Here is a 24617-nt window from a genome sequence, read left to right on the forward strand (position 1 = left end):
TGTCCCTGTCAGGGAGAAATTTAACTACTCCCTCTCCTCATCCTGAGCTACGATGATCCCTACTCTTCTAGATTTACCATATATTTTAATGACAGTGGGAAACATCATTGCTATGTGGATTCCTCCTCCCCAGTCTGCAGCATAATTGTATCTTTCCCTGCATTTGGGAGCCCAAATTACCTCTGTGCCAATTAGCTTTTCAGGCCTTTCCAGGTAAGGGACTCAAGCCGAGCGGAAACACGGTAAAGGTTTGGTTGCTGCAAGTCTTATCACCACTACAGAGGATGTGAGGTGACTATCCAGGGGGCATTACCTGTTATTGAACATGCAAAGAGGCATTCCTAGCTCTATGAGCATCTCACTGTAGCTCTTCAGGGCTTGGTGATGTGACTGTTCTCTGCTGGCAATTGGAAGGGTGTCTTAGAGCATTTATCCATACAGAAAAATCTAGTTTTGTCTCCAGAATGAAAAGATTATTCATAAGGTTGCAGCAGCTTTAAATTTAGCAGGGTCAGCTGCATTTCTGTATGGCAAATGAGAACACTTAACAATACAGAGGAGTTTCTGTATGTTTCCATTACGTTGCAAGATCATCTTCTAAAGCCATGAAAATGCCATTCTACTCATAGTCTGTCTGATGATCAGCGCATCGCACTATTTACTTTACATACATAAGATCGCTAGGAAATAAGTTAAACTGTTCATGTAGAAATAGTCCTATCACTGCTAGGAATGGGTAGCCATTAAAGTTTCTTGCCTTAAAAAAATGTTTTCTCACAACTCTTGACTCATGCAATAATTTTAGAGAGTTCTTGGAAAGGCTTAAAGCCTTCCATCACATTCTCTGTATGAATCAAGTTTAGAAACTACAGTTATAATAAAAATCAAATCACTTTTGAAGGAGAGGCAGTTTAAACCCACTCTGAGAGCTGGAAGATGCTGTGAAGGGTAATCACAACCTCTGTTTTTCATTGACATCTTTTTTTGCTTGCCATCATCTCAGGCATGATATAATTACAGTTGAGTGCCTGATGTTTCCTTCTGCATGGATCACCTTTCCCATTACAGCAGCCTAACCAGCATCCTATGGACACTGCTTCATTTGTATTCTCTTCATTTTTTTGTTGTTTTTTTTTGAAACTGTCAGTTCTGGGAGAGCCAGAAGGCCACACACAAGTCACGAAATGATTATCCTCACTGAAAGGAAGGTTTATTTCTTTCTAACAGTCTCAGGCATAGTGTGAGCTATGTGCTGAAGCAGAAAGGATGACGACTTTTTTGCATCTCCACTTTCCATTCTACCCTGTCTGATCACAGAAATCCCTATTCAAACATCACATCTGCAAGACCAGAATAACTGATACTTTCTCTAACAAGCAGAGCTCATTTCATTTATTTTAATCTCCACTAATACCTGCACCCTTCTCATTACTACCCACGTTATCTCCAGGCTGGTGGGAGGATCTGCCTAGTCAGATGGGAGATATTGACCTATATCTTGTCATGAATTCAGTTTCTCACCAGAGATTTGTTTTGCCATAAGAGAAAAGGGAATTCATTCACTAATGCAGGAAGCATTAGCATGTGCAGTTATATCATCTACTGAGAATGAACTTCATTAACACAACCAATACAGAACCACAAAACCTTTAAAGAGCATCTGAGCTCCTTTTTTTTTTTTTTAAATATTATGAAACATTACCATTGATTTACTTTCCCAGATGTACTCCTTGTTAGAGTCTGATGGCCAGCTTAAGTGTTTTATTAGAGGAAGAAAAATCTCAGAAGGTTTTATTTCTCTGAGGACCACATTTATTTGCAGATTTTTTCCATCTTTTTTTCCTGTCTCTAATAATATCACAGCACTTGTAACGAAGAAGAATGTTCAGTATAATCTCATAAGTAAGACATTATGCAATTAACATTTAACTATTGATGGAAGTGAGGATTCAAGGTTTATTTGCTTTTTTTTTCCCCTCCTTTCTGTTTCGATGCAGTCATGCTAAATTTAGTAACAAGTGAGAACAGCTCAGTTCACCCTGGGAGGCCAAGACAAATTTTTTAATGTATGCAATGCGTGTATTCCTGCTAAAGCAGACAGGATCAAATAATAATGTTATGTGGCCACTTGGGCTTTCTTTTTCTCAGCAGGTGATATAATTCTTGCACTTTTCAATAGCTTCATAAAAAATTAAACCATTTTGCAGAAACATTTTCCCCAATTCACTAGAGAATTGTGTGGGAGGAAGAAGAGAGAGAGTGATCAAAAAACACAGGAATTGTTTCAGGATGATTCTTTATGGGGACCTCCTTCATTGTCTGCTTTCACATAGTTTTAGGATAAACACATAGTTATATGGGAGCACTGGAACAATCCACCTGACAGATGCTTACCAAATTGCTACCAAAAGATATGGAATGGACAGGCAGTGCAATCATAACATGATTTGGAAGGATACTGAAAAATTTTCTGGTGATTTTCTACGAAAATGTATGGCAAAAATGGAAAAGGAGTGCTTGTTGGTATAACATGGCAGAGGAAGGCCTGAAGAAGTTCTAAAGGGAAGAATTTGAATATAAATATAGATCAGAATTTTTACAGTTAAGCAGCTTTTTCACAGGGGTAGATGGGGAAGACTGTTAAGACCGGATTTCTCTAGCAAGGCTCCCTGTGGTGTCAGAGAAGGAAAGCAGTAAGTTTCGCCACAAAAGGTCCTCTGGAAAGAAGATAGGAGGGACACAATTAACAACCTGTGGAAAAGGAGGATGTGGATGGAGTGGAAATCTCCACTTATCTACTGGTCTCTGTCAGTGGTCAGTCAGGTCTGTGGGCTCTACGCAGTGAAAGCAATACTGCATTTCTGCCTGGTCAAGTGGAAGGAGAAATTTAGTATTAATCATTAGGGAAGCAGTATGCAGTTGAGTTACATGAATAAATTTAATGGCCAGAAGAAATACTACTAGAGATGGCCACTATTCCCCTTACCCCTGCCCCATTCCCATTCTAGGGAATGAAAGAAATACAACAGATAAGAAATGAGGCAATATAAAAAAACATAAGATGACATGTAGCGTGGTAAGGAAATGACTGAAAAGGTCTTAAAAGAAGTGATCTTTAGTCACTAATACATAATTTAAAAACAACTAAGCTCATACCACCTGATCTTTAGTAAAGATACCAAATGAGAAAACTCATGTTCCCAAATTGATATATATGGAAATATATATAAATATATATATATATATATATATTTTTTTTTTTCCTTCTGTTGCTTCCCAGCCAACACTGCCACACAGCTTCTCTCCTGCCTGCAGCAGCCCCAGCACCAGCTCTGACCTCATACTGAACCTCTTGCACCAGCCTCACGTCCCAGGATTGAGACAACCCAACAAGCATCCAGCCTCCTCCACCACCAGTGGTGGGATTACCTCTGAATAAAAGCCTGTTGGTGGAAGAGATGAGCGCACCTCACAGGGAAGTAGCTGTACGCCAGAACCATCGGGGTATTCTCCTCTGAATTCAGTGGGTAATGAAACAAGCCCTATAAAAGTGAGATTTGTGAACACACTTCTCTTAAAGAACAGTTTGCTCCTTATCAAGGGAAAGCTACATCTTGTGGTAGATTTACAGTAAAGATTTTTTTTCTGTAACCTTTTACTCTGTCTCTTTACATTACAAATAAATGTTACATCCTACTAATTTGGAGCAGCCTGGCCTTCCTAGGCAATAGTATCCATATATATATGGATATATATATATATATTGCCTAATATATATATTTTTTTTTAAGACGATACAAGGTGAGTGGCTTTCTTTGCTCTGAAACAGTCTATTTCCCAAATAATGATTCATTCTGATTCACCATTTTGCAGCCTTCCAACGAAACAATCATAGGTTACCTGTAGGTGTTTATTTATCATTATTACAGGTAAGAAGGACAACAATCAGCAATAAGTGAGCAAATATTTACAAGCCATGGTTACCACATAGGAGCTCATGATCACAGCCAGGAAGACAAATGAACTTTAAACAGATAAAGGCATGGTAATGGAGATTATATATTAATAGAACTAAATTACTGACCTGATTGTTACATTCATTACATTCATTCAGAATGTGCTAGGAATACTCCAAGGATATCTTCCATAAGGATAGGCACAAAATTTACACACAAAGTATGATTTAAAAAACAGACATTGGGTTACAGACAACATTTTCATTAGAATTTTCAGTTTTCTCTAAACTTTCCACAAAGAACAATGGTTGGTTTTGAGTAAAGTCACATTTAAAAGATGTTTGACACATCATGGAGGATGGAAACTGCACACAAAAAGTAGCAAAAAGCTACTGGCCTAAAGCTTTGGCTACGCATTTTTTTTCTAGTTTTGCTCAAAAAGCAAACTAAAAACTCAGTCAAAGCTCTCTGACAGAGTAAGTTATTATTATAAAAGGCTGTTTCAGCAAAACAAATCACCTCAGTAATTTTTTTTTCTGCAAATTATCTAAACTCTTCAGTACTATAAAGATGGAATGCTTCATTCACAATGAATGTTTCATGTTTCTGACAGCTTTAAGGCTGAGCCATGCTATAAATTTATCTTTAATGACCTGTTGAGAGACCCTAGTCATTAATACATATATACGGAGTACATACAGATAAAAGGAACTACTAAAATGAAAAAACACTTTTTATTTTTTTAAAAAAAAAAAAAGTTCTACAAAATTTCTCCCTTATAACTGATCATTTGAATTTTTTCTGCCTGGTATAACGCACAAATATAACTTACCAGTTGTATCTACAGGAGCAGAGCAGCCTTTTGTCCCTCACTGCCTTGTAGAAGGCTAGAAAAAGATCTGTACACACTTTTTGGGGGACTCTGTCTGTATCAGCACTGCTGCTGCTGCCAATTCTGTCGAATCAGTGCAGCGAGGATAATACAGTTCAATAGCCCTAGTTCAAAAGCCTTCATATTTTCAGATTATTTTGTTCCGCTCCACATGATTTAATGCACGGGGGATAACATAAAGGCCTTGGGGGACTGTTTCATCTCCTCAGTGCTTGTGTGATTGTTACTGTAATGCTAATGGGAGTTGTATTTGTGCACCCAGGGAAGAACACACCATGATTTTTAATATGATAAACAAAGAGCAGCCTAGAAACAACTTAGGTTTTAACTTCAGCACAAGTCTGCGGTTTACCTTTGAAACATGGAAACAGAAACAGATTTAAAAAACAATAACAAAAAACAAATGAACAAAGAAAAAAAACGCAACAATTCACTGGGCATTGGGCTGTAAGACTCTCCTAACTGGGCTGTTTAATGTCTAATTTGTGACAGACGGGTTTTGTGAAAATTAGGTTGATGAAGCACATTACAGATGTACCGTAACAACCATACTTAATATATACCAACAAATGTGCAAAAATATGTATTTATATATAGCTATGTATACAAAAATTTATATGTATATAGGGGAGTTAGGTGTGACAGAGCAATAAAGTGCTGCTTTGTTCACAGAGCCCTTTGAGGAAAATACGCTGGGAAAGCACAGACAGTCTGCTCTGTAGAACAGTTTTTAAAATGCATGCTGCCATTGAATGATGCCATACACATACACATGCAAATCTGCATGTATACAAAAGACAGAACACATTCAATATTAAAAATATTGCTTTGTGTGTTCACCTCTTTTCCTCAGAATGCTGGAAATTGTACTTTGTACTTCCAGCACACAGGTAGATACCTGTTTTTCAAACCTAAGAACCTTTTCTATCTACTCAATTCCATCATAAAGTGACTATACCTTACATCTGGTACTCACACATATGTACAGTTGGAATTAGAAAGCAACTGTATGCTTTGAAAGCCTTATAAACACTTTGTATAATTTATAAACTAGAGAAACCCTACAGAAGGTAATGCGGTGTGAGGACTACCTGTGATTCAAATTCCTTATATCCAGTTTCCATGATAAGTCCAGGAGTTAAACAAGATAACATGACTTCTAAGGGAATTCTTTTCTGTGGAAGGTACATTTTTTTTTTCTAATCATATTCATTTAAGTTCTTCTGTGCTGTTTGAAAATTTGAAACAGAATCACAATGCCATTAACAAAAATTTAGTTAAGAAATAATAATGAGCTTTTTTATTATTGTTGCTATTTGTTAAATCACAAATGTCTTTCCACTGCAAACTTTTTACTCAGGAGATATTGACCTGAATCATTCATGTGCATCTGCTCTGTGGAGCGACTCCCCAGGTGCACGATCTGCCGGAGCACATTCCTTAGAGGCCACACACCAGCCTTTGATTACAACTGCAGAACAATGCCCAGTCATGTGCAAAACCTCATGCTTACACTGGCCTTCTTTGCCCAGGTATTGCCACCGCAAGGAAGTAGAGCTGACAACACAGCAGATAAAACTGGCAGTTCTTGGGAAAGGTGGATGCTCCAAGAAAAGCTGGGAAACCTAGAACTTTAATGGCTTATCCACCACAGACTCTGCGATATGAGCCATAATTTAAACTATTTTTTCTTGTCACTGTCTATCCTCCTTCTGCCTGATAAAGTATACAAGGTCTAATACCTGCAGCACTGGCACAGGCTGCCCAGAGAAGCTGTGGATGCCCCATTCCTGGAGGTTTTCAAGGCCAGGCTGGATTTTTGGGCAACCTGGTCTAGTGGGAAGTGTCCTTGCCCATGGCAGGAGATTTGGAATTAGTTGGCATTTAAGGTCCCTTCCAACCCAAACCATTGAACGACTCTATAATTCTAAAAGTCTGAGTCTACAATTCTAAAATTTGGAAGTTTAATATAGATGGCCATATTTTCTTCCTAATGGAGATTTTATTTTTCTTCCTTAACTGCATCACCTACATACAGTATCATCAGGTCAAATATGAGACAGAGCAACAGCACAAATGAAACCTAGAAATACCCTGTGCCATCTGATTTAGCTGATGGAGCTGCTGAACAGCAGACTGCGCTGTTGGTGCTTGTAACCCCTCCGAACAGCAGCTTGGTACCTGGCAGCTTGGGGGATGTTTCTCAGATCATTGCAAACAGAACAGCTCCTCAGCTTTTCCAAACCATGATTGTTATCCACAAGTGCAAAAAACTGTCAGCCCAAAAAGAGCTGTATGACATATTATCTCTGACTTTTTTTCCCATTAAAAAGTAACTTGGTCTTATTTTTTACTAAAGAAAGCAACATTTCAATGTTTTTAATATTAAATTTATAAGGAAAAAAAATTGGCAAATTCCAGTTGGAATTCCTACATTGATTTAATTTTGGAAAACAAAGACTATGATACATCTTTTTCCCCCCTCTGATTCCTCATCCTCAATCCAAGTTCTTTGCCATCAACTGGAATAGAAGAAATGATTTCCAGCTTTGTGATTTACTTTGGTTTCCTTTCCAGTTTTCCTATTTTTCTCTTTGTGCTTTGTATCTTTTTGTAACTGTTTTTTTTTTTTTTTTTTTTTAACTTATCCAAATTGCTTCAAGTTTTGAAGAATCACAGAATGAAAAACACAACATGATGAATAAAAATCAACCCTGAAATAAACACAGGTACACTTAAACTCTACTAAATTACATAACAGCAAAAGGGAAATTGAGAAGAAATGATAATGTTGAGAGAGGTTTGAAAACTAAGATAAAGTGAATTTCAGTTTAACAAATATATTTAATTCTCTATAAAATACACAAAATGTTTGACAAAAGTACACGAAAAACAATCTAGAGGATTTCTCTAATTAAAAATAAAAAGATATAGAGGACTTTAAAAAAGTCTGTCCTATTACCTTTACAATTAATACCTTCATGAAAGAATTACAACTTATAATCAGTGCTGTTTAAAGAGTTTCCCTGGTTTAGGACAATCATCTGTAGTGTTAATCACCAGCCTCTAAAACTCACTGAAAGACATGTAATAACATGAGTGGGGGCTCACCAACCGTCTCTTTCTCACAGCCTTCTCTTTTTCAAGAAAACATATTGGAGATGATGCAAGCCTGCTGAAACTGAGATACTGAAGAGGAAGAGAAGAATTTTCTTGCCTGTGTAGGACTGCAAGAAGTAAGCTTTGACCTCCCAGACCTGCCTGATTAGCTGTAGCAGAATTCAGTCTGTCACTCCAGTGGCTTCAAACTGAGCACCATGCATTAATCATGAATTTTAATTTTTGACTGGCAGAACAGAAAAAATAATTTGTTAAAAGCAGATGGCAGCCTGTAATTTCATGCCCTGCTTTGACTTACCTGCAACATCTGCATGCAGCACATCTCCTGCAAATTAAGCCTTTCACTCAAAATAAAATATATTTGTAGACTGATTTACAGTTTTACCAGTAGTTTCACTAAAATACTTTCTTGTCATGGAAGGAAATGTAGATCTGTTTCTACAGGAGGCATATCTCATCATGTCAGATTTTTTTTATGGTGATAGTAATACTTTTTTTTTTTTTTTTTTCAAGATATGAGCTTGTAACAAATGATACATCTTTTTAAGATAAAGCCAGATCCATCCTACTTAAAGAGTTACTCACGATAAAATACCAACAAGCCTGTACTGCTCTGTGGTGAATAGGAAAGCTCACACTATGTGCAGTAACTGAGTCTATACATTATCTGCAGTGGGAATTGAGGTTTCCATTCTAAGTGTTACAGCTCTGGGGGCATATCCTGCATGTAAAATGTTTATGTTTTGGATCACCTATAGGAACTAGCATTAAAAAAAAAAAAGTTTCCCAAAACTCTGATTTTAAGGCAAACTTTGTGTGATGTTGCTCAAGTCTAAACACACTGAACTAATTTCTGAAAACCTGCAGTAAAAAGCATCCTGTGATTTTTGCTGTGGCCTAAGAATTACCTGATTCAAGATAATACAGAGCTAGGAAACACCTACCACATTCTTCTTGGACCAAGCTCCTTGCTATTGAATGCAACCAAGTCATAAACCCACTGTATACTGAAACAATAAGAACACAGAAAGCTAGGCAATTCAATCAATATCTTTTCTCCACAAAAGTTGGGGAGCACAGATTTTCCTTACTGTTAGTGTGAGCAAATTCAGTTTGCAAGCACCTTTCGAGACACGTATGCTGTTTTTAACTTTGAAGGTGTTTTTCCTTTCTACGTTTGTTACTGTTGTATTTGAGAAACTCACAGACTGTTAACAAACATGTATGTGCAGCTGGCTCTGTTTGTGGCAAAATCACTAGCACCCTGACTGAACGGAGGGGAAACTGAGGCATAAGCAGACAGACCATGCATAAAATCTGTGCTGGAGCAGGTGACCAAACCAAGATCATGGTGAACAGTTGTGTTTTAAATCCTATTCCACATCAGTGAAATTCATACCCAGAGGTCTAGGGGAGGACTCTGCTTGCTTGCTTATGCTCAGCCTGCTTTTACATCCAATACAATACAGAAGAATTGTATCTTCACTCCTTGTGAGTAATTTAGAGATTAGGGATGTCATCCAGAATAAAAAAACATGGGTTCAATATTCTCCCTTTTACAAGGAGACTTCAAGCCACAATTTCTAAGAATGAGATTAGTGTAGCAAGCCTGAGGTTATTCTAGGACTTTCAGCATTCTCCATCCATCCTTTTGAAGCCAGTTCAGTGCATTGATACGAAGTCCAGATTTGGGAAGGAATAGATAAAGAATTAATGTGACTGTGACTCTGCAATTTAGAGACCACTTTAGGCACAGAAGGAGGCGAGTCCTCAATTCTGCTCCCTGCTTTTATCCAGTAAATGTTTTGTAATACCACTATTTGGTATTGTTTTTTACTTAATTATTAACAATTAGCAATTCTTCCTTAGAAAATAATAACTAAACACATGCAAAAGTACTCATTTGTAATGTATAAGTAATAAAGTAGCATCTCCCCCGGGTATCTAGTTTCACTTTATGCCCAAGTTCCTGAACAGTATTTTATTCCATCTTTTAATGTATAATACATATCAGAGAATTAAAACTGAATTTTCCTCTTAATCATGATTACTAATAAACATATACTATTTAGCATATACACATCATGCAATAAATTTATATGCTTCCTAAACAGAGGCCTTATTATCCTAAATATTCTGTAATTTTGCATCTCAGAGGATGTTCACTGGTACCATTTAACCTTGTGCAGAGAAGAACCACAGAAAAGTGGTTTTATGGCCCCATGGTCCCTTCTGTGCTCTAAATGTCTGCAGATTCCACCTGGTGCATGTGATGGCATTTTGAGGTACAGTGTAGAAAAAACAAAAGATCAAGTTAACCATGGCTTTGGCTACTAGGGCATCACTGTTCCCAATACCTGGGCTGGCTCATTTACAGCTACCTCTTTGCAATGTGCACCATAAACATGTCCTGGCTTTTAACAGGGGTAGTGCTCAAAGCAGGAAGCAGACACACAAGAGAATGGTATTTTTAGAGGCTGGAAACATGGATATGCTTGGCTAAAAAGTCTAAGATTGTGCTAGTTTTTAAACATCAGTGCGTCACAACAGATTTATGGTTGCAGTCAGAAGAAATTAGGAAGGTGCTCTGCTCCAGGGCAGAGCTCCGGACCTTTCACAGGAACATTCTTCTCCCAACCTCCTCCCCAAAAAACTGAATCAAACAAGCTGTCTGACATGGCTGTGGTTATGCAAGTAAACTACTGCTCTCCCACCTACCACCTCTCTGGTGCCACTTCTGTCACAGGTTTTTCACCTCTATTTTTGTAGCAGAGAGGAGCACAGCCAAAAGGAAGAGGCTGAAAGTGAAGTATGTGGGAGTTCAGCTTGAATGAGTGCTACAAGATTAGACAGATGCACTTTTGTTTTATTTCATGTTATTATGTGATATGGCAAGTCACACAAAGAAAAGCAATTAAAGAACCAGGAACATTTTGTTCATTTCAACTGCTCTGCTGAAGGAAAGGTTTTTTTCTTTTTTCCTGGATCTTTGCCTTTGTGAATATATTACATCTATTCTGGATTTTGATCCAAATGTTATGAGAAGTAACTAATACACTAAGTTAGAAGTGTTGCCTTTTTCTTTGCATAAACACCCTTCAAGAACTGTTTTGCGAAACTTGTTGCAAACGCTCTAAATTACCGGGATGCTATTTGATAGACTTAATATTGTTTACTGCTGACGAAGCAAAGCCTAACATAGAAAGATTAGTTCACTGAAAATGGTTTTGTCCTCAACAAGGACAAGTTCTGTCCTCAAAGAATGGTACCATGAATGCTATTAGCCCTTATAGGAAGTAAGGATGAGACAAGAAGGGACAGGCATCTGCTTTCTGGGCAGCTCTAGTGGTCCAAAGACTGGCAGGGAGCTCTCAGGCAGAGCTCGGTGTCATGCTTACCAACAGGGAGTACTGGAGCTAACAGAAAGGTTAGCTGGCACTGCCGACACAATCCCAACAGCAATTCAAAAACAATTGCATGCAGCTGTCCATGCTCACTGAAATCTGAGAGCTTTGAGATGACATACTCATGGTTATATTCATAAGATGCAAAACGCAACTTATAAGCAGACAGCACTCATCCAATCCAGTCCATTCTGTGCTCGTAATTCATCTGCTGTGTTGCAACTCACTGTTGGCCAGTATCTTTGATCTCCACGTGTACTAAGATCTGTTGAGGGAGAAACTGCCACTGAACTTCAGCCATTTCTTTTATCATCACACTAAAAATGCACACAGTGCCATTTCCTCTGCAGATATCTATCCAAGGCACATCCAGTTTGAGCAAGTGTCCACAAGATGGGATCTCTGGCTCCCTTCCCTCAGTAAGGCACAGGCAAAGAGATGCCCCAGCGTTTGAACAGATCTCCAGAGACACAAGCTAGATGTGGATAAATCTCAGGACAGAAACCCCTACAAAGCATGCTCATAGTATGCATGGGTGTTTTTCATATGCCTATGTGTTATAATCCATACCAAGAAAGTAGATATATATGCATGGAGATACAATAAGCATGAGAGCATTAGAAATAACTGTAAATATATTATCCAAGACCTTTTCCTTCCATTATAGGATAATAATGGAATCATATAGATAATACTCAGAGTTGCTAGATTCTTCTGCATTTTTTCCAGCCTTATTTTGACTATACTATAGCACATGAACTACTGTTAACTGAATGTATATGGTTAACAGTTACTTAAAACAATTCCTCTACTGCCTATATGTTTCACTCACTTTAAAAGTCCATTGTCAACCCTCCTCATAAAGCTCTACTAAACTAAAACCAGGTGTTACACTCAATGTCTGTAAACACAATCCAAATAGTTTACAGTAAGAGGGTTTTAAGTCCTCTATAAGGAGTGCTATGGAAGCAAATTTTATAAAAAAAAAAAAAAAAAAAAAAAGCTCACTGCTAACCAAAACTTGCCCTTGTTTATATACACCTCATAGAAGATTAGCACAGATATTGCAATATTCCATAACTATCATTGTTGTAGAGTTATCTGTACTTAGATTGGTCTGTAAATTAAAATTCAGCTCATCAAAAGCACAAGATGTATTGAGTACTTTCACGTAACTACAGAAAAGAGTAATCTAGAATTCTTGCTGTGTTATCTGCCCAACTCATGTTTATAAAATATATTCTCTCTCATTTCAGCATTAGCAGCATACTGCTAAAACAGTTAAGCTGCAGGTTGGTTATTATACCTTTATATACTTACACAGTATCTTCTAGGGTTAAGCATAAAATCTACTTAAAAATCACAAGTACTTACGTAATCTGAATTCATTTCTTGCTTTAGAGGAGGTTGTGCACATTCCTACATTCAAATTAAGAAAGTTGTGCAGGAAATTGTCTTGTTTCTATCACTTTTCCATCTAGTGTCTTTCCTCAACACATGCAAGCAGTTTAATAAAGATGGCACTTTATGAGATTAAAGAGCTAGAGATAATCCAGGAAACTGCAAATAAAATAACAGGATTAAGTTATATAGTTAGCTCACTGGACTGAAACAAATTTAGTTCACTCTGTTAGGCTAAAATACATATAAAAGCTTTTGCTTCCACTAAACCTTCTTCCTGAAAGAAGCTTCTTTACATTAATATCATGGTATATCATGAATTGATAATCTTATATATATTTATATATATTTATATATATTTAGGACAAAAAAATCTAAAAATTAAATTAGTTTTGTATTGATCTACGGATTTGAAAATCAGGATAGCATTTGCTAATACTCAAGACTTGAAATAAGTTTTCATGTCTGGTTTACTGGACTATGGAAGTTATTGTTTTTTATTTTATTTGATCGCTGTCCTTGAGAGACAATAATTCCTTGTGGAAACAAAACATCACAAATGAAAATCAAAAGAAAACACTTAACTTGCCATGCAACATGCCATCTTGAAGTACGTGCAGACAAATATACATAAATACAAGATATATTTCCATGTAACGAATATAAAGTGTTTGTTGATATCTTAATTTAGGAAACAGAAACTCTTAGCACACCCACCAGGATGAGGATGTCTGCTTTTCTCAAAGTGGCTTATTTTCTCCAAATTAGTTAAGAAATTTGTTCTTCCCATCTCCCTTCCTGCCTCCCTCAGCTCCCACTGATTTCCCCTTACTTAATCAAGCTTACGGTGCTTAGACACCAGAAGACAGTAATTAAGGCAGGGTTCCTACTGATGAATCAATCTACGTATGTATTTCTTCTGTTCCGGGAGCGAAGAGAAGCAGCCTTCTACTGAAACAAAAATGGTGTCCACCCATCACAACTGCCGGGGTGAGGCTGAAACCCGGATGGAGGAGCCACAAACCTCCCAGGACAGAGGCCTACATCTAGAGAGACCTCCTGAGGACCAGAAGAGCTGCCCAGACCCTCACTCAAAGGGATGCAGATTCTGGAAGTCCTATAGGGCCTGAAGGCAGAGGTGGGTGTCATGGGCACAAGAGTGGCCAGCTGGATGAATGCGCAGGGTTTGGGGTTCTACAGTCTCAGAGACACCTTCAAGAGAGACCAGACATGGTGATGCTGGATGGGGTGCACCTGACCTGCCTTCTGGGCAGCAAGCTGGCAGGGCTTATTAGCAGGGCTTTAAACTAGATTCAAGAGGGGAAGGGGTTGTACCACTGAGAGACAGTATAGAACCTGTGAACACTGATGCTAGGAAGTGACAGGGCAATACCTGTGAATTGTCCCAAAAGGATTAGGGAGGGCTTCTCTGAAAAGGTGATGGGGCCGATAGTCCAGCTGAAGTGCCTCTGCACCAATGCATACAGCATGGGAAATAAGCAGGAGGAGCTGGTAACCGCAGTGCAATTAGAAAACTATGACTTGATTGCTACCACAGAAATGCGGTGGGAAGAGTCACACAGCAGGAACACTGCAACTGAGGGCTACAAGCTTTTCAGAAGAGAGAGGCAGGAAGGGAGGGGTGGAGGTGTTGCCATCTATGTTAAGGAATGGTCAGTTTGGAAAGAGCTGCCGCTGACAAACAGCCACAGACAGGTGGAGAGCTTGTGGGTGAAAATTAAGGACCAGACCAGTAAAGGACACATTGTGGCTAGAGGCTACTACAAGCTGCCTGATCAAGGGAAGCCAGCAGCCAAGGTCTTCTTGCTTCAGGTACAAGAAGCATCACACTCACAGGCTCTCATCCTGATGGGGGACTTCAAGCACCTGGGTGTCTGCTGGGAAAGCAGCAGAGGGGGCTGTAAGCAACCCAGAAGACTCTTGGAGCATGTCAAGGATAAGTTCCTGGTCCGTGTATTAGACAAACCAACCAGAGGAGAAGTGTTACTGGACCTGGTGCTCACCACTGTGGATTACCCCACTGAAGCAGTTAAGGCTGGAGGCAGCCTGGGTTGCTGCAGCTGGCAGCTCAGTCATCCCAGGGAAAAGGAAGGCAGAGTGTCCTCCCTGTATGGTGGCATCACTAAAGAGCTGTGTGATGTCCTGGAGCTGGCCATGATGCCAAGGGCAGATGTTGGCAGACCTGCCCATCTCCCACTGAGGGTATGGTCAGGTATATGATGATCTACAAATCTTAGGGTAGTAGCTGGAGTGCTCACCCTCAAAGAGATACTTTGCAGTCCTGCTGTAGTCCCTAGACGCGCATGTAGGGCTGCTAGCCAAGCGTTTTGCTGGAACATGCTGCATGGCAAGCTAAGAGGGCAGCTGAGAGAAATGATATACTTGGCATGAATGCAGGTACCGTGACAACATCTGCTCCAACATCTACCGAAGTTGCAATATCCACAAAAGCCTCATTCCTTTAACTCACTACTTCTGCCAGTTCCAGTAACCTGGAGTCTTTTATAGACAGGTAAATGAAGTATATTGACTCATATTTATGAGACTATATTTACACACATAAATTTATATGAATTGCAAATATAAGAGATTAATGTTCATCACTTCTACCATGCAATGCATGATAGACCATTTGCCAAGAGAAGGAAACACACACAAAACTGAGATGACAAGTAGAAACTTACCAGTGAACTCCTATCATTTATTTTCATAACTACAGCTCTCAAATACTGTTAATGTAATTGCCATTTATTCATGATCTTATTATGCAGTGGTTAACAGAGACTTGGGAAATACATACTCTGTGTGTAAATTGCCTTTAATAAAAGCAATTAGACAGTTGAATGAATATTGTTCATTACCACCTATGAGTACAGGGACATCTGGTGGACAGTACAGTTATTTGATATTTTTTCTAGGTATTTTCCATACGTTTTCCTCCAAAGCTCCATAGGGTACACATTTAATCTGCTCAATGGCCTGCACCTAAGAAATACTGCATATTTTTATATTATTTCATGACCTTTGATATGTAAATCTTCAAATAAATTAATTTTAAGTGAATATCTACCTCAACTGAGATAACTTTTCATTGTCTTTCAGCAGACATTAATTTAGTTTCTTTTAGTCAGAACTCGTGGTAAAAGTGAACTTTTAAAAAGTGAAAATATATTTTCTTCCACAGCACTTCAGAAACAATAGCAAAATTTTAGTCCCAAGTTTTTGGTCCCAAGTTTAAATGAGATTTTCAGAAATCAATTACATCTTGTATGTAATTCTGGGTCTGTAAGTACACGAGTACTACTTCACAATAACCCTTACAGCACATGGAATCCAGAAGTCCATGGAGCATTGCTAAAGCAAGGCAACCCTGTACCGACAGGAAGGATCTTCTCTAGTTGTTTTTCTTCCTAGTCTAACACAAGCAAATATGTTTAGAAATCCTCACAATGAACAACAGCAGTTAAATACTATGAATGAAATAAAATGGGGAAAAAACAACAACAAACTATTCAAACAAAACAGACCAAAACATCTGACTAAAAACTGAGTTGAGAACACCTTCCATAATGCCACAATATATGGTGAGAAGATGCACGTTACTGTTCAGGACAACATCTGTGTTACCACAATGTTGTCAGAGATCTGGTAACAGAACGGGGTCCAGGGCAAGTAAGGGAGTGTGCACAGCAGAAGGGAAGACTACAAAGGGAAGTAAAGAGAAACGTGGGCTAAAAAAACAGATAAGAATGGTGAGGAAAAAGGGATCAGTAATATGGTTTGAGGCTACAAGACTAAAAGAAGGAGCAGAAGACAAAGAGGAATGGAAAGAAAAAGAAGATGAAAGGCAATGAAGGCAGGGCAGACCCTGATAGTAGTCTGGGACAAAAAGTAACAGCGAAGATTTGCAAAAAGGAGGGTAGAACAGCAGAATGTGAAAAGAATGAGAATGTGGAAGAAGAAAGGGTGCATGCATAGCTATAAGTGTGCAGAAGAACAAAGTGGCACTCCATGGAGAAAAAGTTTCACTTCCAGCAGCTATATGGGGGCATGATCAAGGAAGATGAGTGTGCTATTTAAAGTACTTTTCTGAGTTTGAATTTATTACTTAAGATTTAGGGTAAGATTAGATGTTTGCCTTGGCATAGCCTGAAACCCAAACACATGTTAAAAAAGAGAAAAGAGGTGGATAAGGAAATGATTAAAGGGTTTATATGATTCACATGAAGCAGAGTCAGGGGCTAGATGAAAGAACAAAACCATCAGGGACTGTTTGAATGCATAGCGACACAAATGTATTAAGCAGCATAGACTAGGTATTTTGGGGTAAGAACTTCAGTACACTCATTACAGGAATGAAAGAGATGGGTAAAAACAGGGAAGAGAGCACTGCATGGTAAGCACTGAATGGCTAGCCATTACAGAAAAGGACAAAAAAGGAAGGATGTTTAAAAGCTTCAGCAGTGTTCTTTTGAATCAATGATTCTGAATACGTTACATGCCTGATTAAATGGAGAGAAATACTGGACAACATAAAACATATCAAGCTCTTAGGACACTTACTCTCATAAGTTTCATATCAATTCACATCAGTAGTATAATAGCATTAGTCCCTATAGAAAATATAATTCAGGAAAGAATGAACAATGCAGAAGTAATTTAGTGCAAATTTGGCTTAAACTATTATCTAGTTGACATTCTGATTTTAACTAACTGACTTCCAATTATTCATGGAGAATTTCTAAAAAACTTCCCTGGATAATAAGTGATACTTCCAAACACAGAACATTAGAGTATGCTAGCTGACCACACTACAGTTTTATTCATTCTTTTTTGTTTGTGTAACCTATCTGGTACTGTCTCTGAAAATCAACTTCTGCCTCCTACTTTACCAGAGAAAGCACACGGACTGCATATGGTCTTATCTCTCTGTACAGATGTAGTGGCTTGTATTTTCACTCTACAGTGTTTTCTTCAACTTTTTTTTCTTCTCCCCTTAGGAAGGATGTAGAATTTCCCTGCTATCTAGGTTGTGTGAGGAACTCAGTATACCCTTATCAAGATAATCTGCGTTGAGCCAACACATTGCCTTCTTATTTCATCCAGGCTTTTAGCAAAAGACCAGGTAAGTACAGCTTCTTTCTCCTGCTCCTGTCCCCACAACTTCTCAAAATTGTGAGATTTATACTGCTGAGAAATAATACACTGATGATAATCTCACTAAGGGCCAACCTGATAAAGACCTGAAGGAGATCTACTTACTTCTGAAAAGGCAACAGATCTGTGGTTAGAGCTTTTTATTGGCTGTGGGAGATTTCTGCTCAAGTCCCCGATCTGTATATGCCTCAGAATAAAGAATTCATGTTTTAATCTCCATATGCCACATGATTAATTGAACAACTAGACTTCCAGATGAATCTTTTTTCCACCAACACCACAAACTCCACTCAATGCAAATAATTAAATAAAAATTGATCTGCAAAAAAGAGCAAAGCATTTCAGTATGTTGAAGAGACTTTTCCTTCTAGAATTCCCATATCAAAGGCAAGACCAATCTCAAGTGCAATGAAAACACGCCTTCCAGGTCTTGTCTCAGGTCTACTCAAAAACTGAAACAAATCCACTAAATGACCTGATTTGAGAGGTTTAATTACTTTCCTCCTTGTGAATCTTGGCTCCAACCAGGATGTAGCAGAAGAAGCACTTGAACCTGACGCACCACTGCAGCTCTACACCTTAAGGTTCTTGGCCATTTTGTGATGTAAGACTCATTTCCTTCTCACCTCACAATTAAAGTATCTAAATATCTCCATGTTGTCCCAGTTAATTTTTTCTTTTTAAAACCTCTGAAATTTTTGAATATGAATTTTATTTTCAGACTATTTCTATCTTGCATTATTGACTCCAAAGACTTCACTTCAGTGGGTCTTGATCAGCCTTCTGTACAGCTCAATTGCTGCAAGGAATGGGTGATCCACACCATAACTAACAAGCTGTTAGAGAGCTGGTTGGCAGCTGATGTGATATCAAAGTGAAGGTATTTTTGTATTGCATCAGACTCAAAGCAGTTTTGAAAGAATTCAACAATTAGAGACAAGAGAAGGAAAAAGAAAGGCAGAATAAGCCAGCCTCCAGGCAGAGTAAAACTTAAGAAAGCAAAGATGTAGCTTATATGCTAACGTAGAAGAGCCAAGAAAACAAATTACTATGCATTGGAGCCAAAGATTATAGTCAGTGTCTTTCTACTACAACTGAAGAAACTATAACAGTAGTAACATTGCCAAGAGAGCAAAGATCAATAGCAGTAGAAGAATGGATGGAGGGAATTATGACAACATTCAGACAACAAAAGAAAGCTAGCAATCTTTGCCAAACTTATATAGCCCTCTTTGGCAAAGGCAGGGATCACTGGGACCGGCAACATACAAGACATTAATGAGACCACAGTGATTGAACAGTCCTTTCAAGCAGCAGATATATATTTCTGAAGTATTTAATTTCTTCAGTAATTGATCAAAAGAGCTTAACAAACAGAATGCCAAAAACCCTGGATTCTTCATTTAAAGTCTCTTACCTTTAATGAAAAGAATTTATAGGGTTACACTCATAACAGATGAGGACTGGTGAACAGGCAGTCAATGAGTCAAACAGGGCATACAAGGAAATTTTGGCTAGCCCCTAGGGAAGTATCATGGCTGTAAGACAACCAACTTTTTTAGTCTTCTGAAAGAGGACGAGAGAAAGCCAAAGTGAATTTAAAGTGGGCCAAATGAGAGCATTTGAATCATTGAACACACCTGGCTGGCCAGCCAAGCAAACCAGTAGCATTTAAGGAGGAGAAAGGTAAATTGTATGAGAATGAGAGAAAGGGTTTGAGTGTGGGTAGGACAGTTCAGAACATCTGAATCTGGCCTAAAAATATAGCCGGTGCTTGGTCTAACTGCACACAAACGTGGAGACAATAAAGCTGTCCTTATGCAGGAGAACCCCTTAACACAGCGCTAATGTTGACGCTCCTCATGTTCTGCAACACATTGACAGGCACTGGGACTCCAAGGGACTTTTTGGTTAGAGGTGCCCAGCTCTGTACATTGATGCTAGCTGGCAAGACCTAATAGATGTGAACTAACTGTGTCCAGTACATCTACATCTTACTGTTCTATGTCATTTTATTATTACTTTACACAATCAGGGCTTCACAACATCACTTAGTCCCTCACTTTTAATAATAGAGAATTAACGATAAAAACATCCCACTTTAACACCTGCAAAGGAATAAATGTGATCATTGAAAATAAGCTGCCTATCTAGTTGTGTTTGTTTTTTTTTTTTAGCACATATACCACCACCACAAAGGTGTGCTATTCATACTGAACAATATTATTCTCAGACTGAATCTTTTTTTTTATTTTTAGAATCCAGCAATAAAAATTTTCCTTAGGTACTTTATTGAAACATCTCTGATAATTCTGGCATAGACTTGTACATTTTTTGGCAAAGTAAACTTGTAGCTTAAGCCTCACTAATTTCAGCATGTATTTTGTGCCCTCATTTTATAATGGGGTGCTGCAAAATGTTTATTTTGGCCACCTTCTTAATGAAATTAGACTCCAGGAAGGAAACTACTAGAGGTGATAAAAAGAGAGTTTAAATTAGTGTGCTTAAAAAAAAAAACACAACAAGAAAAGTGAAAAGGAAGAAGATATTTTCTGTAGTGTTCCCTTCTCTCTAATGGCAAGAAGGACTGTGCAGAGTGAACTGCCTACCACAGGTCCTCTAAATCTCTGCCTGAAAAGAGGGAAGAAGCTCATTCACAGTTACTGTAGCAATAGTCATCTTACTTCTGTTACTGTACCATGCAGCAGTTTGAAGCAATTCATTGGGCAAGACAGCACTATTCCATAAGCACAGTAGTATCCCAACATACTTGCTGAGCAAGTTAAAGTAGAACATGAATAATTTTCATCGAACAAAAGAAGACAGTAATGAAAATAATTTAAAAAATAATAAATTAGCACTGTTCTGCAAGTATTTGTAATGTATCAGGCCCTTAGCCTTCTAAAATTAATTAATGCTTTAATGAAAGTTGTCTGTTATCTGACTAACAAATTTAGTTTTTCTAATATCCAGCTACCCTGGCTTTCAATTAAGACTCAAAGAACCAAGAACTGATTAGAAAGGACATCATAAATGATTTATGAATGTCCTACTTTTGTGTATGGTACATTTATTATTCCACTTAATGTATCCATATGGTTTTCTAATTCATTCATTACTGAAAGCTTCACATTACAGTTATTTCATTAAAGGTTATATCCATTTTCAGGGAGTTTCTTAGGAAGCACATTTAAAAATTAAAGCTACAATTGAATTTTTGATTTAGTGTATGGATTTCAAAGTATCTATTTAATTATTGTCCTATTACCTAATTCTGGAGCGGTCAGTTGTTGACTTTTTTTTTTTCCTGATCAACATTCAATACCTTTCTTGCTATTTCACAGTGTGTGTGGTCTTTTAAATTCACAGTTAATGTTTCCTTGTTATTCCAGTTCCAGTCAATAATCCCTTGTTGCAACCACTAAAGTATGTATAAAGTGCGTCAGAAAGGCATTCTCATAGCTAATAACCACCTTCCCTTCCCCTGCCCAGCCATCCTTTAACAGAGTATTCCTACCAGGGTCAACCTAGAAATCCTTCAGCTTCTGTCTTAGTAGGCAATGGACAAAGGGGAGAGGTCTTTAACCAGTGTAGTTATAGCATAAACACAAAAAAGTGGAAGAAATTGAGTGAGTATATTTAATTTTCAGGTAAATTTTTATTGCCCGTATATACTTCCATTGTGGCTAACAAGGCAGAGCATTGTGCTACACCTTTCCAGACAAAGCCTACGAGAGGGATTTGAGGATTTCTGTTTTCTTCTTCTTCATTATCACATTTAGGCAAGGAATATCATTTCTATAGTCTTTTAGCTTTATTTTGCCCAACAAATGCAAAGACTTCAAAAGAAAAGAGCAGTGTTTATCTTCCTAGCCCAAAATGTTTGTTTTAATGACCTGTCAGCTCAGAATAAGGTACTTCTATAAAACCGCATGGTACAGTACCTGAAATGAAACTATGAAATTAAAATATCATATTTATTTGTAAGTATTAGCCTCAAGAGCTCTGTTCTTAATTAGACAATATGTTATGTGTTGCCTGAAGAAAGAGTATCAGCAACAATTTGGCTAAACAGTGCAGAAAGAGATAAATGTTGCCAGACCACCACAGGATTATAAGGCAAGTGATCCTTATTTCTTTCAGTGTGTTTTCAAAAAACACCAACAATGTTTCTAGTATAATTAGTACCAGCAAAAATATAACCTCTTATTCTAAGGCCACCAACAAGAAAAGGGGCAAAAAAGCCAAATTAAACTCAATCAATGACATTGTGTAAATCAAGCCAAATTGACTTTAGCATATTATAAACGTAAAAATCCTGACTATATTGTCATTGATTTCTATGTTACAGTTTATTACACAATGACGATTCCCAAAGAGAATGCGTATCCCCAGCCAAATCTGTATAAAGCAGACATTCCACTTTTATTCTCCAACAGCTAATGAAGTCTGAAATGTAAATCTCTTTCAATTCATGTTTAAATAAACATAGAAATAACATAAGCTGTCAAACACTTTCCTACACTATTTGTCGCTATTTTATTAGCAGCCTTGATGTATACCCACAACGCTTTTCGCAATGCTTCTAGCACGTATTCAGAGAATCACAAAATGGTTTGGGTTGGAAGGGCCCTCAAAGCCCACCCAGCTCCAACCCCCTGCCATGGCAGGGACACCTCCCACCAGCCCAGGTTGCCCAAAGCCCCATCCAGCCTGGCCTTGAGCACCTCCAGGGATGGGGCAGCCACAGCTGCTCTGGGCAGCCTGTGCCAGGGCCTCACCACTCTCTGAAGGAAGATTTTCTTCCTAATATCTAATCTAAATCCACCCTTTTTTACTTTAAAGCCATTCCCCCTTGTCCTGTCACTACACTCCCTAATGAGTCCCCACCTGGGTCTCCTGCAGGCCCCCTTTAGGTACAGGAAAGCTGCTGTAAGGTCTCCCCAGAGCCCTCTCTCCTCTCCTCCAGGCTGAACGACCCCAGCTCCCTCAGCCTGTGTTTAAAGAAGAGGTGCTCCAGCCCTTTGATCACCTTTGTGGCCCTCCTCTGGACTCATTCACAATGCATCCCCTTGAAGTATTTTCCACCAGTTTACTGTGGTGCAGAGCCAAGTAAGAATTAGCTCCATCCCAGATTGTCAGTCATGACTGACCTCCAAAGGAAGGACAGCAAACCATTACTTGAATGCTTTCAGCAACAACAACAAAGACTGTACCTCTCTGCTTACCTCCCTGGGTTCTTCCCCTTTCCATGAACTGTTTCAATACCAAGGGGACTGAACAAACATTGTTCAGTTGACAGCTCGCCGATCATTTTCAAATTCCAATACCCTCCCAGCCTGTGCACTTCATTTGTGAATTCAATATTTATTTTTGGTCAGAGAGATGCTGAAGTGCAGTAATACTTGATCTATGAGGCTTTGTAGACTGTGTTCCAAAGATCACTTTCTGCTTCCTAACTGTTTCTCTGATTCAATACGTCATCATGTTTTAAAAATATCATATATTCATGTAGTTATATAAAAATGCATTATTTTTCTTTTACAAAAGCTGTTTTTAAAAGGCTTAACATTTAAGGGGTTGCACACAAAAAACACACTATGAACCATCTATTGAGGAGCTTTTGAGAAGCTGTCACTTCCCCTAACAATGATGTCAGAAGTGAAGAACTGGAAAGATTATTCCAGAGGCTGAACTGCCAGATCCAACAAAACACTGACTGATAACGAAACACATGCTGTCTTGCTGTCTTTTTATCTGAGTGCCCTTTATCTGTCTTTTAAATGTTATTGTAGAGGAACTTGGCTTTCCACAAATATAGTTCTCTGAGGGCTCTAGCAGAAATAAAATTTAAAAAAAGAAGTAAAAAAGAAGAAAAAAAAAAGTAGGCTTCTTCAGTCTTTATTCCTGAACACTATCAATGCAATGCATAGATTTATTGTGGGGAGTTGTCAAAATATTTATTTATGGCTGGGTCTCATGGTGGGTAATTTTGTTCATTTATGACTTTGGATGTCAAGCACCCACGATTCCAGTGATGGCACCTGGAACTGTGCATGCCAGTGAACTCTTCCCTCTCCTCTGCCACATTTAGACAGTAACAGGGTTCAGCTCATTATAAAAGGAAAACAGAACATGGATCGAACTGCTGAAATGCAACCCTGTGTACTGTTAAGGGGGAATGGGGTCAGTGCAGCTCCAGCCAGGAAGGGGAGCAAGAGCTGCTGAGAAGCTGAAAGGCTGCAACACCCAAGTGTAGCTTCTGCATTGTCACAAAGGAGACAAGCAAATGGCAGGGGTGGAAAATGCACTTCGCTCTAACGTTTTGTGTCTTTCTCCTGGAAATCAGCACAACATGGCCAAATAAATCGGGCCATGTAATACAGAGGCAGCAGGGGGCTGTTTGTTTTTATTTTTTTTTCCTCTATTTCAAGGACCAAATCAAAACACATACAAGAAATTTGTATTGGACCAGCCTAAGATTAACACTACCTTGAATTTTCAGTTGACTGAACAAAGTCTGTTGGGTCAAACAAATGTGAGTATGAGACATGGGCTATCAGTACCCCTTTGCTCAGTGACTAAATCATGTGAAATGAGAAAGACTCAAGTTTAGTTTTCTCTTCTGCCTCCTTTAGGGTAAGGCTTCGAGCCAGGTCTCTCACA

General features: G+C 38.4%; 1 protein-coding gene across 6 annotated transcripts in view; it reads right to left on the bottom strand.

The window, feature by feature from the left end:
- The window catches only part of PTPRR (protein tyrosine phosphatase receptor type R), a 140908-nt gene that overhangs the window by 98269 nt on the left and 18022 nt on the right, over positions 1 to 24617 (bottom strand). The window contains exons 1-2 of one of the 6 annotated variants that reach the window (XM_072034908.1): positions 19369 to 19505; positions 12747 to 12932 (exon numbers count right to left, since the gene is read on the bottom strand). The exons of 4 other annotated variants lie outside the window; for them this stretch is intronic. In XM_072034908.1, coding sequence (XP_071891009.1) covers positions 12747 to 12761 — 15 coding nt within the window. In that variant the 5' untranslated portion in view covers positions 12762 to 12932; positions 19369 to 19505. Of the gene's footprint in view, positions 1 to 12746; positions 12933 to 19368; positions 19506 to 24617 lie in introns of those variants that run through there. One more of the 6 variants, XM_021275597.4, reaches the window with a different exon arrangement.

Source organism: Anas platyrhynchos, chromosome 1 (assembly GCF_047663525.1).
Source record: "Anas platyrhynchos isolate ZD024472 breed Pekin duck chromosome 1, IASCAAS_PekinDuck_T2T, whole genome shotgun sequence".
In the NCBI taxonomy this organism is placed as follows: Eukaryota; Metazoa; Chordata; class Aves; order Anseriformes; family Anatidae; genus Anas; species Anas platyrhynchos.